This window comes from Poeciliopsis prolifica, unplaced genomic scaffold (genome assembly GCF_027474105.1).
Source record: "Poeciliopsis prolifica strain line A6 unplaced genomic scaffold, Auburn_PproV2 SCAFFOLD006, whole genome shotgun sequence".
NCBI classification, from domain to species: Eukaryota; Metazoa; Chordata; class Actinopteri; order Cyprinodontiformes; family Poeciliidae; genus Poeciliopsis; species Poeciliopsis prolifica.
The window spans coordinates 3,233,561-3,251,264 of NW_026562381.1; the positions used below are offsets into that span (position 1 = coordinate 3,233,561).

At 37.5% G+C, this 17,704-nt stretch overlaps 1 protein-coding gene across 5 annotated transcripts in view; it reads right to left on the reverse strand.

Annotated features, from left to right (window-relative positions):
- Window positions 1-268: 268 nt before the first annotated feature.
- Window positions 269-17,704, reverse strand: part of LOC129360432 (phospholipid-transporting ATPase IG-like) — a 48,662-nt gene continuing 31,226 nt past the window's right edge. The window contains exons 6-31 of one of the 5 annotated variants that reach the window (XM_055030645.1): window positions 17,503-17,631; window positions 17,158-17,246; window positions 16,264-16,314; window positions 15,777-15,841; window positions 15,610-15,691; window positions 15,386-15,530; window positions 13,569-13,766; window positions 12,393-12,563; window positions 11,885-12,102; window positions 11,236-11,307; window positions 11,082-11,155; window positions 10,884-10,987; window positions 10,617-10,798; window positions 9,885-10,151; window positions 9,175-9,352; window positions 8,981-9,083; window positions 8,737-8,882; window positions 8,512-8,571; window positions 8,040-8,167; window positions 7,126-7,261; window positions 6,965-7,030; window positions 6,728-6,831; window positions 6,479-6,635; window positions 4,413-4,512; window positions 2,526-2,557; window positions 269-2,239 (exon numbers count right to left, since the gene is read on the reverse strand). In XM_055030645.1, coding sequence (XP_054886620.1) covers window positions 4,417-4,512; window positions 6,479-6,635; window positions 6,728-6,831; window positions 6,965-7,030; window positions 7,126-7,261; window positions 8,040-8,167; window positions 8,512-8,571; window positions 8,737-8,882; window positions 8,981-9,083; window positions 9,175-9,352; window positions 9,885-10,151; window positions 10,617-10,798; window positions 10,884-10,987; window positions 11,082-11,155; window positions 11,236-11,307; window positions 11,885-12,102; window positions 12,393-12,563; window positions 13,569-13,766; window positions 15,386-15,530; window positions 15,610-15,691; window positions 15,777-15,841; window positions 16,264-16,314; window positions 17,158-17,246; window positions 17,503-17,631 — 3,021 coding nt within the window. In that variant the 3' untranslated portion in view covers window positions 269-2,239; window positions 2,526-2,557; window positions 4,413-4,416. Of the gene's footprint in view, window positions 2,240-2,525; window positions 2,558-4,412; window positions 4,513-5,271; window positions 5,363-6,478; window positions 6,636-6,727; window positions 6,832-6,964; window positions 7,031-7,125; window positions 7,262-8,039; window positions 8,168-8,511; window positions 8,572-8,736; window positions 8,883-8,980; window positions 9,084-9,174; window positions 9,353-9,884; window positions 10,152-10,616; window positions 10,799-10,883; window positions 10,988-11,081; window positions 11,156-11,235; window positions 11,308-11,884; window positions 12,103-12,392; window positions 12,564-13,568; window positions 13,767-15,385; window positions 15,531-15,609; window positions 15,692-15,776; window positions 15,842-16,263; window positions 16,315-17,157; window positions 17,247-17,502; window positions 17,632-17,704 lie in introns of those variants that run through there. The other 4 variants (XM_055030647.1, XM_055030646.1, XM_055030648.1 and 1 more) reach the window with 4 other exon arrangements.

Here is a 17,704-nt window from a genome sequence, read left to right on the forward strand (position 1 = left end):
TTTCTTATAATGAAAATTATGATTTTTATCAGTGATATGATCTTAAATGAAAAACTAAAGAAAACTGATTGCATGTTTAGAAATGTTATTGATGTTTTGCTATTTTTTCCACTGTTTGTTCCCAGAGAGAATCAATGAATATAAGGAGAAAAAAAAGATTAAATGTGCACTCTAGAGTTATAAAGGAGGTTTTTAAGTAAGTAGTGTCCTGAAGAAGTGGGAATATTTTTCAAGAATATTAAAGCTTTCCAAAATAAAATGCATAATAAATAGTTTTTATTTTAATTATAATGCTTATCGCCATTACAGAAGTGCCACAAAATATCCATGTATATATCCAACATAATTAAAAATATCCGATACAAGTCCCACCACTATCTATAAAGCTTCAAATTAACGTCACATTAAGCCCACAGTGAGTATATGTAAACCTATGGCCAGGACTGTACTTCACATAGGAAGATAAACAGAAATGGATATTGAATTGAGGAGTTGGGGAGTGAATTGGGAAGGGGCTGCCTGGTCTTTACAGACACAACACAGACTACTGAATGGGACTGATATTGTCTCGAGTTAGAGCCGGACAACAACACATGAGCTCCACTGGTACAAAGCTTAACATTCTCTGACTAATAAAAAGATACATGTAATAAAAATATAACCTCAGTGAGAAAAATTACACTTAATAATAAATATGGCAAGTAGATTTAATATGATAACGAGAGAAAGTAAAAGATATTACAAAAAGAGTATCAAAGTGTCTGAAATCATGTTATGTTTGGATGGAATGTATAAAGAACTACAGATTAAAAGTTAAAGGATGAAATGCGAACAGTTCACGCTATCAGCACCTCACAGTGACTTTAAGCTGTGCTGATTATGCTCAAACACTTTCAAACCGAAACTCATCCAAGGAGACAAAATATAGACACCGACGATTATAAATATCTTATTTTTGTGTACAGTGTGGGATGATTATTGGCTACGTGACATTTTCTTATCTAACAGATACCATATGCATGTGGTTTGATTATAACTAACATCACCAAATTCATCACAAAGTAACCAGTTTCCCTAATAGTGCAGAAAATGTCAAACTGACCCGAATCAACGAAGTTCAAGTACACCTGCGCTTCTTTACGCACAGGCATTTGTGGCTATTCTCATCCAACACATGTATGCACTTCTGTACAACACAAACACACGATATGCACACAGGCCTGTCACCACAAAGGCCCAACCTGATTGCACTACTTTCATCATCATTTTGGCTTTGAGCAGATGTTAACATACATGTCTAAGCTATGTATATATTAGTTTTCTTATCTCCTGCTGGAACCTATTAAATTATCTTTGAGGCTGGAAGATTTCAGCTCACTCGCCAAGTAACGTTTCATTGCTGGAGCGTACTTTGAGTCTTGAATCTATTGCTCAATCTCACACAAACACACTTTTTGGGCTGAGTGATAATATTTGACCTTTCTCATAAATTATCAGTTGAAACTCCCCTTTATCCACAAAAACAAGGAAATAAGCAAAAACTACACTAACAGTCTGTGTGCTGCTTTCAGCTACACTGATATCACATTTTGTAATGTTTTACCTGGAATGATTTGGATTGGAAGGTGTGAATATTTAATTAAATATTAAAACAATTAAAGAAAAGGGAAAAAAAAAATATTGCAAAAATACAAGTGCAGCGATTAAATTTGAAAAAAAAGATTTGCAAAACACAGTGACTAAATATCAGAGAAGTGTTTTTTTTTCTTTTTCTTTAGCCTTCATGCAGATGTACCATTCTTGGAGTGGATATTACAACTGCTTAATGGATTAAAGTAGTTGTACTGAGCTACTGGCAAGGCAGCGCTTATTTGTAAGCAAATATCAAAAAAGTAAAAGGAAGAAGACTCATGCCCATCATCGGAGTTATTTTTATAAAATATAGAAGAGCACTGCTCTGCAGGCATGCGCTGGGCAACGTGACTGACGAATAAAAAGGAACAGAAGTCAAAAGACTTCAAAAGCAATTTCAACTTCTCCCCCCAAGTCTTTAAATTTCCATGATCTTTTTCATTCTCTTCATCTTGATCTCTTGTTTCATCTTTTAATATTTCTCCACCCTTTGAAGTTGCTTTCACTATGAAAGAAAATCAAAATGAGGATTTCAGTGGCGTGTCCAGGCTGCCTTTTACTCGCGCTCCTTCAGGTGCTTGTAGGAAAGTGGTGTGACAGCAGCGATCTGGAAACAACACAAGACGACAGACTTTTACTTTGCGCTTTCAATCAGGAGCTGGAGACAACGGGAGAAAATTGAGCCATGTAACGAGCTTAAAACACCACAGAATCAACAGTGAGTGGCTACAAAACAATGAAGAAGGAAGCTACAGTGATTACAGCATCACCACCACCGATAGCTGACACACATTAGTAAAGAAAATCATCCCATTTCCCCCTCATGTCAGCTGATCTATTGAAGCTCAGATGGCAGATCACGACACATAGCTAGCACTGCTGTTGAGGTTTACCTGGATGCTTGTAGGAGGCCACCCTCTGCCAGCTACAGGGAGAATAAAAACCAGATTAAAAGTCAAACATTCTTACAAGAAGCAGTGTGCTACTGCTAGGCAGCCACTGGTGAACAGTGGCAGTGAAGTGTGACCAGGAGCATTATGCTCATGGGACAGACGGGTATCTAAATGTACAATGTCCTGTTAGGTTACTGACTGATTTTTTTTTTAACATTTTGTCTTTTACAATCTTCTAAGAAAATTATTGTGATTTTATGTAAGAGACCAAATCAGATTAGTGCAGAACTGGGATGAGGATGAAAAATTGCTTTGGACATTGGATATAACTGAAAAACGTTTCACGATATAAAGGTTTCACATCAGTCGATATCAATAATTATTGATTAGATTTTGTTTTAAACATCTGAAACTCTGCAAAACTGGTGGCGTAATCTTTTCAATGTTTTATCCACTTTCCTCTCTCGCGGCTGCACTCATTTTCTCCCTTCACTCCACACTGTTGTTTTAAAATTTTTACAGTTATGAAGCACGGAGGCGAAACCTTGAACTGCTGCTGCGCAAGTTACTCAACAGGTTGTTGCTAGGTAACCAAAGAGAGAGAGAGTGCGTTCATGCCACCAACTTTGCTCAGCTGGTTGTGAGAAGGTTAGTGGCTAAAGTCTGTCCTATGCCTACATCCCCCAGAATAATTTGTGGCTCTGGGTCAGAACTCAGTGAAATTATTGAATGTTCTATCAAATGTATTATTATCTACCAATATTGTTTATCACATCTATCCAAGTTTGGGACGTCGTCTCATAACACGAGCATCTCTCAAAACACGCCACAGCTATTTTCCTGACCTGTCTGGTGTCCATCAATGTCCTCTAACAAACCTCTGAAGACTTCACTGAACAGCTGAATCCTAACAGTAATTGGCTGAAATAGATTTCACTTTGAGGTATCAGAGTAAAAGGGGAGCAAATATTGTAATACAAGTTTCTGATTTTTATCGGTGTAATTAAAAACAGGGTTTCCTTCCAGTGTGTAATCATGCTTATCTTTGTGTTACATACAATCTTTAAAGACTTTAAAGTTTGTGACTGTAAAAAGACAAGATGTAAAATAATTCAGTTGGTAAAAATCCTTCAGCATGGCTCTATGAAAACACATTGAGGGACAAAGGAGTTTTCGGAAGTTTTCTCCATTTGTTTTATTTGTAATTTGGATGTCTGCACCATATAATTCAGCAACATTTAGGCTAGGTTTGCGTCAACTTCATGCACCAAACCCAAGGATAACAAGCACAAATGCATCCATTATTTACCAAACAAATAAGCAGATGGTGAATAACAGAGACGACCCAACCCAAAGAAACAAAGGCAACATTGCAAATGGCACATGAATGCCACAGGGCAGTGACCAGCCCTGTGGTTTGACACCAGGAGACAGGAAGGAAAAAGAAGGACAGCTCAGACTCCAAATCAGGAAAACAACTGACCGGAAGAAAGTAAATAAAGACGGAGACATAAGAAGCACATGCAAATAGAAATGTAAGCTTTGCATCGAAAGGAAGGCTGAAAGGAGCATGTGTCTGTGCAAAAATGTGAACCCAACTTTCCAATCATAGATGAAATACATGCATTATTTAACCATATCATAGAAAAGTTTTGGTCTAGAATGACAGAAATATAATAAGTGCCTCTCTTCAGCCAGCCTAATCCAGCTTACACAACACACACAAGAAGAAAAACACTTGGTCATTATTAAATATGGTTTATAGGCCATTTGGGTTTTGATTACCTTATTAGAACTTAGCATTAAAAATAAGATGGGCAGCGAGAGGGGTTTAAAATCAGACGTGAGTCCCTGATTAAGTTGAATGACCTAAAAGTGGGCTGGTACCTGTTTAAATGATAGTATTGGATTCATCTGAAAAGGTTCTCGTGAGCAGGGGCCTGTCTGTAGACTGGGGAGACTGGGGGTCCCCCGCACTGGACTTTTTCTAGAAGGGTGAGGCAGAACACACTGTTGACTTCACTACGCCGCCAGGCACAAACATGCTTCTCTTTCTCCGTATTCTCCTTCCTCTAGCACACTTACACACACACATATACATTCACAAGAGACTAAAAGAAGACAAATGGGCAATAAAAGTTAGTCTATGTGTCTTACTAGACAACTCTGGGCAAAAAAAAAAAAAAAAAAAAAAAACTTCAGTTAAACAATTTTGTAATGTATTTTTTTCATATAGTTGGATATTTTACAAAACAAAATTCATGAGACTAAACACAGAAAAAGCTGTGGGCTGTGGGTTGAGGATCCAAGATGAGGTTGTGGACTCGTGCCTCATGCAGTTGCATTTGGGTGCTTTGAGGTGCTGCAGTCACCCGACGGGACATGCAGAGGCAGCAGGCATTGGAGCAGCAAGGCAGCTGGGAGGAGACACTGAATAATAAAACTGGACAGACAAGGATGAAAGACTGACTGCACGCTCAGCACAGACTCCCTGTCCTACTCCACACTGCAGGAAGAGCTGGCAGCACACCACTCCTCCCAATTTAATAAATTATAACTAGATTAAGCCATTTGAGTCAATGTTTAAAACAGAGGCTTCCAAGACAGCTTGAGTAAATTAATATCAGGAAGGAGACAGTGGGAGAGGGAGGACACAGTGAGAAGGAAACAAGCACGTTTCCAAGCAAACAGAAAATCCTCAGAACGAGAATAAAGTTTAAATGTCAACAGAGAGAAAACAGGAGACCTCAGTCGCTCCATGAGAAGCTGTGAGTGCTAGCTGTCTGAGACAGCATGAAGATAGTAGAAGTCCCCGAGGACGGAAGGCGATGCTTCATCTTTGGGGAGGAAAGTACAGAAAGGAAGAGAAGGAAAAATAGGAAGGTGACAGGTAAGAATCTGTGAAAGCAGAGAAGTCAGATTGGAAACTAAAAAAAGTCAAGGTAAAATGGAGAACCAAGAACTTGAAAATTAGACTGGAAGAAAATCAGTTAATCATAGATGGAACAGTCCTACAAAATCAAGCAAATCTTACATTTTCAATGATGGTTTTTAAGAGTAAAAATGATAAAATACCCCAAAGACTCCAGCAAATGTAACCTGTTATTCCAGTGCAAACATAAGGCTCTCAGGATGGAAACTGGAAAGATTTGTGGACATTTACTTGGTTCAATCAATTACTATGAGTGACTCTTCTCTGCATTTTGAAGGTCAAAAAACTTTTAATAATGCTTTACCTCCTACAAAATTTCCAACAAATTCAAAATTACTCAATTTTCCAGGCTCAAATGTAGAAAGTACCTAATTTTTCAACAAATACAGTTTTTACTGCGAATAATTTCACAGAAACCCACTTTGAAAAAAAAAACACACAAACTAAGTTGATGGGTGCATTCTGCACAATTATGCAATCTAAAAATATATTAATTTAAAAAGATCTTCAAACAGTTTTTCATGCTTGATTTTGCTACATTGAAAAATACAGAAATGGAAAACTATCAGAGATTTCAAATCTGAAGTCTGATCTTGATACATGTGCAAAAAGTATTCGAAAATTTGAGCCTACTGAACTCGTAGCACTAAATGTTGAAATAGATGAATTGATTGTGTCCAGCAGGTGGTTATAAAACATCAGTAGATGTCAGCAACCAAAATATTACATCAGCAAAGCTGATGTAATATTTGGTTTTCTATCTTAAATTTTAAAACTGCAAGTAAGTTCTGTATTATGTTATGCATGTACTTTAGAGATAGCTAGTCATAACAGCTACATGTGAAACTTAGCATTAGCTGTAAATATCACTCATAAATCATCCTTCAAAAAGTTTTTCAAATGACTCAACTAGAAAATGTACCAACATAGCCCTGAGAGAACAAATTCATTTGCTAAAGTGAGCGTTGAAAGTACACAGAAAATGAAAATCTATGTGTGCGTACGTGCAGTTCAGCGTTACCTGTCGAGCGTGGGGTCCACGGGGCTTGCGGAGCACCACAAACAGGATCTCTGGCAGTAAACTGAGGAGGATGAGCAAGATGATGACGAGCCACGCTGACACAGAGCTCAGCATGTTGGCGAACACAAAGTACAAACGCTGGTGCTTCAGGAAAGGCCTGCAGAAGAATACACACTTCAGGTCACATTATTCGTTTCTGATAGCTGACTAAAGGTCGGCTGCAACAAACTTTTGCGTGAATTTTCTGACCATATGATTCCTCCCCAGAAGAAGCTGAAAAACACATAAAAAGCCAGGGAGCCCCATATTACAAAGTGGTTGATCCATGTCCAATGCCGTGTGTCCAGAGCCAGCTGTAAAAAACAAGAGAAAGTGATTAAAAACTACACAGAAAATACATGTTTACGCCACAAAATCCTAATTTCACTCTACTTTCAGTCTCTTGTTTGTGTTAAAGTTACAGCGTAGAACAGGGAATACATTTACCTTTAGCGTAACAGTGAAGACGAGGACAGTGAACACAATCGTTCCATATGACCAGTTTCCAAAAACCTGGATCCAAAAAAGACAAACAGGTTTTGGTGAGGAGACGGAGATTAATCGATCGGTTTGTCTCATTTATGTTCAGCAGTTGAGAGAAATCAAACCTGGCCGTTGTCCTGCAGAGCTGGGTTACTGAACAAAAACCGAACACCAAAGAAGAAGACTAATCCGTGGAAGACTCCAAGCGCAGTCCAATAAAGGAATAGCTTCCACCGCAACATTGCATTCTTAGCAATGTCTCTGAAATGAATTAAAAGGGAGAAAAAAAACATCATCCAGCCCCGCTATAGAAATTTACAAGAGTGAGTCCAGGGTATATTGTTTAGAGTTAATTAAGTAGCTTTTAAATACTTGTAAATATATCTTTCTAATTGTTTTTTTTTTTATTAGAAGCATTATAAAAGTGGAGCTGAGGGACAAAAACCAAACCTTTATTTTACAAAGGCTGAACTTAAAGCTCTACCCAAAGGTTTACAAGCATTCATCTGCATGAATATGAAGTTTTATTGTTAAATTTGAAAAGTTTTTCAGCATAAAATTAATGAATAGACAAGATAAAACTGCAGTGATTAAAAAAAAAAAAAAGAACTGGATGAACAAGTTTGAATCTTTGGCGTATTTTCTCAAATCCACTGCCAAAATTATATATTAAGGCTGAAATATACACACACTCCCACATCTTCTTAAATGTCCTATGTCAACCACATAACTTCTGTAGCCATCATCCAGACTCATCATATTTAACTACTCTTACTGGGAGAACTGGTAGAGTTAATTTAAATTGGTTGCTTTCCTGGCATGGAAAACACTTTCAAAGATGAACCAAACTTCAATAAAGTTCACTGCATGGTTACGAGAAAGGCTTTCATTTATACATTTATTCAGTCGTTAATAAACTCAGTAGTTAGGTATACTTAGTTAAGCTTGTCTGTATAATGGATTTGGGAAAATTGTTAAAGGCTGATTGTTTAATTTTACAAGACCAAGACTTTTAAAAGGTGCAATACCACCAACTTACCTGTAGAGGGTGGAGTGTTCCAAAAGAACCTCAATGCAAATGTGCTGCTCCAAAAGGCTGTAAGCCAGGATGGGCATAGAGGTGAAGCAGATGTTGTACATCGTCAGATAGGCTGCATCGTACAGGGGCTGGGGAGGACGGAGCAGGAGGAAGGGTTGAAGGGGAAGGACGCAGGAAGGAGGAGAAGGGGTGGGGTGACTGGGGATTAATATAAAGGAGTAGAAAAAAACTCAAAACATCTATATGTCTTAAAAGGAACCCATCCGAGGAAGCATGAATATTACTTTCAGGAACTTATAACAGATCTGTTTGTGGGTCACAAGAAAGAATAGCAGAGGAAGGATTGGGATGTATGAATTATTATTACTATTTCAACAGAGGTCAAAGGTCACAGGGCCAGTGGGGGTGGGGTAATTTGAGGGAAACGGTCTCAGCCACATTTTCAAACCTCATTGTTGAGAAAAAAACTCACTTGCTGGGAATATCCACAGAAGAACTGGTACAAAAACTGAGGTAAGATGAAGCAAAGATTCTGTGGAAAAATTGATAAGAAAAAGTTGTTCAAAGTTATGAGTAGTTTGATTTTAACTCAAACGTTTCTTGTTTTGTTATTTTTCGCAAAAAGTAACTGATAAATTCATGTTTTAAAGATAAATACAACAAGTCATTAGAACATTAAAAAGGCAGTTTTGGTTACCTTGTAAAAGAAGTACTGCACTAGGTGTGCAATGCGAACGTAGTAAAGATGTCCATGAGCCAACAAAAGTTTCTTGAGGTGTTTGAGTTTGGGTATAGCGTAATCACTGTTCTTCACTGCCTGCCGACCCTCTTTTCCTTTAATACCTGAAACACCAGGGCCAAACAAAGACAAAAATATTCAGAGGGTCAACGTAACCTGCACCAAATGATAGCAGTTCTCCACATTTACATTGATTTCTTACCAATGCCAACATGAGCTTCCAAGATCATGCTAACATCGTTTGCTCCATCACCAATGGAAAGAGTAATTGGGTTGCCTTTGGAGTTCTTCACCAGTTTAACAATCTACAGATGGGAATAAAACAGAGAGCTACATGTTGCCAAGCGTTTGCTGTAAAACTGATAAATCAAGTTTATTGAAATAACTGGATCTGACCTGAGCCTTCTGCAGAGGGGCCATGCGGCAGCAGAGAACAGCCGTGCAGTTCTGACAGATCTGCAGAAACAGGTTCTTGTATCTTCTGGAGTTTGGTTCAGAGGAAGAGCTGAGAACCATCGACAAAGAAGCTCCATCGATGATGAAACCGTAATCATGTCCGGCTACAGACCAACTCCTGCAACAAACAGCAGGGAAATAAGGAATGAGATACAACTTCTGATACAAAAACCTTTTGATAACTTTACACAAGCCAACTTCTTCACATTTTGTTGCTCCACTAACATAATATTCAAAGGGTTGCTATTTTTTTTCAGTGTTGCTGAGAAGATGCATCAAAGTGAAAATGGGAAAATTTGAAAAATGATTTTCACAAGCACTTTCCATCCAATCTGAGCTTGAGCTTCATTGCAAATAAAAATGGGACAAAATGCTAGTCTTTAGATGTGCGCAGCCGTCTTAAAACATGTATAACTGTATTAGTGACTCTGGATATAATCTCACTTTTGAGGTGTTTATTTGTAGAACATTTAAGAACTGCAAATCATTTTCCTTCCACTTAGCAGATTTGTGTTGGTCTGTCGCACAAAATCTCCATAAAACACATTGAATTTTGTGGTTGAAATGAGACAAAATGTGAAAACGTTTAAGGTCTTTCAGGATTTCTTGCAAGGAACTGAATAGGGGTTATAATTTTGTAAGATACCAACCTAGTAATTCCTAATTTCACGGGTGGGGCATCTTGAACAGCTTTCTTATGGTACTCAAGTAACAGGTCATGCAGCCTTTCCTCACGACTCCTTCCTCCATCCTCAAGCGTGCGCAACGTTAGCTCCAGCAGTTCTGTGTTTTTCTTAAACAATCCACAAGCGTAGCAGGTGGACTTAGCCGTCTCCATCTTGTCCCCCGTCAGAACCCAAACCTTCATGCCTGCTCCCTGCAAAGCTTCCATGGTCTGTGCTGCCTCATCCTGAAGCCTTTTGGGTAAAAAGAGACACATTAGAGGAGAATGAGCACAAAAAAGGAGTTACAGCTATTTATGTCAATTGTGCCCAACAAGTTGAGCTAAATTGATCAATCAATATTTTGGAAATTTTGTGTTATTAATGAAAATATGTAACATATAAAACCAATAATTTGTTTTAGCATCTTGAAATCTTAAGATTGTGAATCAGTAAATAACCACATGGTGGCAGTGTAAGATGATGGAGAGTTAGGGGCACAAGATAATGCTAAAGAAAATTTAACAGAAGGAATTCCTAACTGTAAGATTACAGAAGGGCACTTCTATTGAAAACTGTGTCAGTAGCTTTGGATTTTAAATGAGATCATTTGTAACTTATAAAACCTTTTAAAGTAAAATATGATCTGGATGACAGGACATGCATTTTAAAACGCGACTTCATCAGTGTTTGACTACAGTATGTGGAGTTAGCACCCACTGATCTTCCACAGCAGTAGCTCCTATTAAAATCATATCGGTCTCCACTCGGTTGTAAACAGCCATAAGCTTCTCCTCTCTGTCCTGGAGAGCCAGTCTAGCTTCTCTCAAGTCTGCATCCGCCCTGGCGTACTCCTGTGCGCTGAGATGTTTGTAGGCTACACACAATGTGCGATAGCCCTCCTGAAGAGAGAGAAAAAACAATGTTACCTCAGAAAACCTTGACATTGTTAGGAGAAGAAGCTACAACAGTTTCTTTTTCACTCACGGTTGCGTTGCGTTCCACATGCATGCGTATCGTCTCCACCTCCTCCTGCCTGACTTGAGGGAAAATAGAAGAATCTGCCCCCTTGCAGAAAAGCAATATTTCACCTGAACACAAACATAAACAATTACAGACATGGTGAATGTAGAAAATTAACAGTAAATCAAATAAAAATGCAGCAAATTAAAGTCTTCAGCTCACCTGTTTTGGATCTGACCATTACACTCATCCTCCTCCTCACAGGGTCAAAGTTTAACACATGAAGTAGTTCATACCTTCAAGTAACACAAAACTGAAATTAAGTTTAAAAAATACACAGGCATCAATTATGACTATCCAAATGTTACTGGCTTACGTTTCAACATCTTTATTCCTGTTAAGAATTTTCATGTTTTTACTTTCAAGGCCCAGAAACGTGAAGCCGTACCTGCAGATGAAGGTATGAAAATGTGCCATTTTTTAGTCATGCATTTGTGTGATTTGTGCTTTACTTTGACCTAAATTTTATGATTAAGTCTTAAAACTACTAAACATTCAAAGTATCTTAGAAAACATACATATTACACACCATCATTCAAGAGTTTCTCAATGCAGACATATAGTCGTTTTAGTGAATCACATGTGAAACTGCTGACTTGACAGTAAATAGTCACAAAACCATATTGTTTAAGACGCTGAGTGTTCAGAGTTCAGTATAAAAGCATATTAATGCAAAATTAGGAGGAAGGAAAACTTGTAACAGCAACAAATCCAACTCTGAAAGGATTGCGAAATGAAGCCCGGACAAGAATAATCCTTTGTTGTTCTTTGATCAGCTTAACTTTGTGTTTCATTAGCAGTCAATCATCTAAATTACTTGAAATTAACACTTGAAATCTTTATCTAATTTGCTGAGATGCAACATTACATGGAATTTGTTACTTTTTCTTCAAGAATTATTTATTAGTACAAAAACAACATCAACTCAAATTGATCATTTCACAACAGCTCATCTTTTTTTTTACCTCATAGCTCCCTTAACCAGAGCAATCTCATCGGGCGAGGAAGCTATGAAGCCCATTTCCTTCTGTGGCGGGTCCAGAAATGCCTGATCAACCCCTAAGCCATCGACCTGGTCAATTTGGTCAATCTGGTCAATCTGGTCTTGCCTATGCTTTGTAGACTCCTTTACCTGGACAGTGTGGCACAGACAGAGGGCACGAAGGAAAAGCTCCTCCCTCTCCTAACAACAAAACAAAAATACAACCCATTAAAGGAAACTAGAATCAAACAAGTTAGCTTACTTCAATACGATACGACTGAATTTACTTTTTACCAAAACAAATAATTATCAGGTGCTTCTTTACAGAGCAAATATTTTTCCCACTTCATGTTAACTGCATATGTCGACATGTCAGAGGCTACACCTGGGTGACCTATGAAGGGTCTTTCTGACCAATGAGCTATGTAATGATCATATGTTCATGCCCGCTTGACTTCTTGTACCAGATGGTGGGGCAACACAACACTCACCCTGCCAGCTTTCTGCTGGATTTTGTTTACAGGCCCATCTGTGACGCAAAACCCGTCCAACTCTGAGCTCCCGTCCCCATGCTTGTACTGGAAGCCGTCGATGCAGCACTCTATGAACTCCATGTTGTTCTGAGTGAGAGTGCCAGTCTTGTCTGTGAAGATGTACTCCACCTGCAGTAAACACCATGGAGAAAGCACAAAATATAAAACAATAAAAAATAACATTAGAAAAAGAATTGCACAGCATGTATCAAATTGGTAAGATGCAAATTCTTGTATTTATTTTAAATGCTAAGTGTAGCTGCTAAAAAAAAGCGCTTTTTGTGATGATCATATATAAAAAGAAAATGAATTGTGTTGCAAATCTACTGCTATGCATCTGTTCTTTTTCTTTTCTTTTTCACTGTAACAGGAGTCACTCATAATTCAAGTTAGATTTTTTTTTTCAAGTGTGCTAATTTTCTGAAATCTCTGCAACAAAAGTTGAGAAAACCCAAATGTTTTTATTTATTTATTAATTTAATAGAAATATTGATACAATATCCTCATGGGAATGCAATAAAGAATTTGACATGCTGCACAATATAATGTATTAATTACAAGGAAAAAATGCTTATTTGTTGACAAGCTACTCCATCCAAAGTACTAAATATTAGTCATTACAAATATAACCATAGATTAGACAGAATTGGTAAAAGTAAAAATAAATGAAAATAATGAGACTGAAGCTGTATAGTGCATTACCGCACTTGCTCTACATATTGCTGCACACTGCCAGTCTGCTGGCTGAAAGAGGAAACGTGCATATATAGTTTTTTCTGCTTACACAAATTTAAACCCAGTTATAATGTGTAAAGAAGTGAAACATAATCTATCAGTCCTGTTGTAGTAACATTGTTATAATGTTATATCTGGCAAGCTCCTACCTGCAGGTTCTACCAGAGCAGGTAGCCCTACTAATCGACAGTTTGTTTTACTCCTTGTGTTACTTTATTAAAAGCAAAGTAGCCAAAAGTAAAATTCTTTGCCCAACACGACTAGTAATAAATGTCTATCACATGTGTATTCTTTCATTTTACTTAAAAATGTATGTTTGGATAACAATGTTACAAGAAATGACATAAAAAGAAAAACGGTCAATCAAAAGTGTTATTTGAATGTGGCTTGCGGCCTGACCTGTCCCAACTCCTCATTAAGGTCGGATGTGTTGACCAGCGCCCCCTCTTGGATTTCAGGGTCGAAGAAATCTTTGTCCCATGTAATGAAAAAGGATCCCAAGAACTTTTGCATCTCCACCGTGACGTACATGGACACCGGAATGATGAAGTTGAAGAGCACCATGAAGGACAGGAAGTCTGTGAACATTTTTAGGTACTGTTGATAAAAAAAAAAAGAATAAATAAAAAGTTAAGATGAGACACATTTCAAAAACGTTAAAACTAACAACTTTTCTACGGTTGAAACTCTCGCATGTTAGATTTGATCAGTTACAAAACAAGATGATACAGATTAAAAAGTAGTGCATTTAGCTGCGATGTAAAATGCAAACAAAGATGTTGTGTTGAGTTGCAATTTTAATCCATAATGTTTTTATATGTTTGTGTTTTAAAAATATTAATCATAAATGTTTAATTCTTTATTAATCAACTTTTTTTTTATTATTGCAGCACTTTTAATATATATATTTTGCAAATGCAAATAATCACCATGTCCCACCACTATTTTTTTTTTACAACTACAATATTTCTATTTTAAAAGACTGATTTGTAACACTGCAAACAAAAATTCACAAACTATAGCATTGTTGTATTATTGGGAAACGGGAACAAGACAAACTAAATCCTGCCCCATTTTCAAGATAATGGCACCATGTTGGGTAACTTGTCTTTATAAAACTGACTTTATAAAACTGTGGGCCAATACCAATGACAAAAAATAAAATAAAATCGGCACCATTCAGTACAATGTCAAAGAAAAAAGTACAGTAACGGCACTTGATTTTTTTTTTTCATGAAGTTGACTTTGTGAAATTTTGATTGAACTGTGCTCGGTGTTGAGAACAGATTGTTTTTCAGCTGAAATCAGCTCCCCCACACAAAGGTTTATACAGCAAATAAGGACCAACCTTCACAGTTAACTAAAGAACAAATACAGACAGGAGGCTGTTGTGATATAGGCAAGCAGCAGCTAATTCACAAGTTTTCTTTGCGTCACAGCGTGTAAAACATTACAGATGGAGCAGTGGCCTAAAGGTAGAAGCAATCATCAGTAAATATTTAACATTACAGAGCTCAACAACATTGTATTAGGATTTGATGTTTCAAATTTGCATTTAGAAGTTGAAGTGAAACCAAAGCACCTGGTCAGGACATCTGCAGTCTAGAAAGTTTTATTTAACCACAGGGTTAATAAGAGTGACTAAACACAAATTTGAAGACTTTCCAGAAGGTTGCATTTAGGTGAAAATTACCCTGAAAAATATAAAGTTTCAGTTTAACATTTAATTTATTTCTTTAGCAAACAACTTGCCTTGCAAAATTACTCAACCGTTTAGCTTTTTTTTTCTCATTATAGCCCCAAACTGCAACACATTTTGTTTCGATTCCATGTGGTCGACACACACATCGTTTTCAAACTGTCTAAAACAATCTGTGTTTCCATCTTAGGCAATAATAATTTCTGTAAATGCAACTGAGTCATACAGACTTCTAAACCGAGTTGAAAAATAAACAATTTTGTTTTGTTTCACATAATATTTTTGTCTTTCAAAAGAAAGCTCATTTTCTTATACGACAGTGTACAAAATGTGAAACTATAACTATGTCACCTTGTTATAAAGAAACTAGTTATTGACAGGGCAGATCTACACAAATCCACTGTTAAGTTATAGCTTAAAACATAAACTATGTTTTATAAATCATTTTTGGTTGACCTTTTGTTGCAACAGTTTTAAAATCGTGTACAGACGTTTTTCACAACAGGGTTAACAGTACCTGATTAGTGTCCCTCTCCTTCTGCGTTTTCTCGTTGTACCACGGCTCATCGTGTTTGCTCTGCCACACATACTTAAGTGTCGTGCACACAAGCGCTTTGCTCACCAGGATGAAAAGGTAAACCAGAAGGAAGGCGTTGATAGACCTGAAATAACAGCATTAGTTACAACAAGCAGTAAACCAGACATGTTTAATCCCGTCTACAGTTCTCGCTACAGACATACTTCTCCACAGCGGAACGTTTTTGCGATTTTCCCTGGTAGTTGAGAGCCATTTTTGTCTCCATTCCAGTGTAAACTGCAACACCTTGAGAAGAAAAACAAGAGAGAAAAAAAAGGATCAGCTTTCAGCATAAAAGCCCACTGAGTGACACCACTTTCATTTCACTCACCACATATCTTCTGAGTGTTCTTCAAATTTGCTCCTTTCAGCAGCAGGTTTTCTGGGCCTAAAGATCTGCACAATCACATCAGTGGATTAAACACTTGTGTTGCAATTCAAGAGCTGTGGAATCCACACACTCCTCTACTCTGCAAATGGGAACCTGGCAGGGCATCTGGCATCTGTTCTAAAATACGCAGTGACAGCGGGGCTGCAGTCCAGGTTTACACCCGTCCCAGTGCTCTTCAGAAGGACACTGGAATTTGTTTGTGGCTATTACAAAGTAGTCAATGAGAAATGCCAGTGGGAGTGCTTTGGAAGCAGTGGCTAAACCCCTGCCAGCCTGTTTTAATGTTAATGCTTGTTTGCAATGAAGGATCAATAGAGAAGTGATTTGTTAGAGATGCAAAGGGAAACAAATGGGTGCTTAAGGAACCATGTTTTGATTTTGCCTCCATTTAAAGTGGATTGAGATTGCTGTGCAAGAGAGCTCTCACCTCACATCAGGCTCCTGACTGTTTCTGTAAATGTGCATACGGCCGACAAATCTGAAACAGAATAACAGATTTGTTATTCTGCTGAAACCAGATATTTAGATACACTGCATAGAAAGAGTGATGATCTTCTTCTCTCACTATCTGACATTAAATCGAACTAAATCTTTGCCAATTATCAGCACAATGAGAGAACATTTTTATGTATTTATTAAAATTTTATGTACACTAAATCTACAATGTCTATGAACAAATTGGGAAAACCCTACTGATGATGTCATGGACTGAGAAGCCACCCAGAAAGCAAGAAGACATAACTCTAAAAGCAATCTAGAAAGGTTAGCATTTGTAAAGGGACTCACGGACAAGAAACTTATGTTTGAGCAAAGCAGCATAAAACATGGAGCTGTTTTATGCTGCTTTTATTTACTTTGCCAGTCAATCGTGACCGGCAGAGTAAGAACTGCCAACTATGATTGAGTAAGGTTTCTCAGCATAAAATATGATTAGTTTCACCAGTTCTGTCAGGAGGAATGGGTCAAAATTCAAATAAATTATTGTGAGAAGCCTGTGGAAGGAAATTCTAAATAGTTGACCAAAGTCACATAGCGTAGAGCAATCGTTTCAAAGAAATCTCTAAAATGTTTTGTCAAATTTTGTGGTATTTAGAAAATAAAAATAGTGTTTGTTACCAATCTCAAACAGAAAGTTGAGCTTGAATTATTGTCAAATAGTGATAAAAAAGTTATATTTCTTTCCATAAAGAGCATAAAAATATCTGATTCCAGCTGTTGGTGTATCATCTTCATCTTATTGTTAGACATCAGGCTAGCATTTTCAAAAGACATCATAATCATGTAGTGTAGATCTGTTGAGGCCACCTGGTGACTGACTTACTTGTAAAGGTCAGGCTGAGGCTGTTCACACTCAATGGTGGCACTGAGATACTGCAGATCACTCTCTAGGTCTGCCACTGTGTAGTGTGTCTAGAAGATGGAACAAACAAACGCAGAGTAAGAACCGAAAACCAGTTCTGAGTAACGTCAGCCGGAGAAAGAGAGGGAGTTTAAAAAATACATGCTAAAATGCTGTGACAAATGAATATGAACATAGTAATGCAACAGATAGGAGAAGTATGTAATGACTCAATGATGTTACATTTGTAACTCTAAGACCTTCTGAAGATACAAGGTATATATATATATAGTGCAGTGAGATGCACTGAGTAGCAGTGCATCTCACTTTATGGTTGGACTCTCCATCCAGACTTGCTGTGGTAACAAAACATGTGCCATCATCTCGGCTGGACTGCAGCAGTATTAGATCACAGGGAAAGGTCTCATCTTCTTCTACTTCCACAATATCTCCAACCTGAAGGCACAAGACAACAAAAGACCCAACAACAATAAGCAAAACACCAAAATGAAATAGAATAACAGACAAC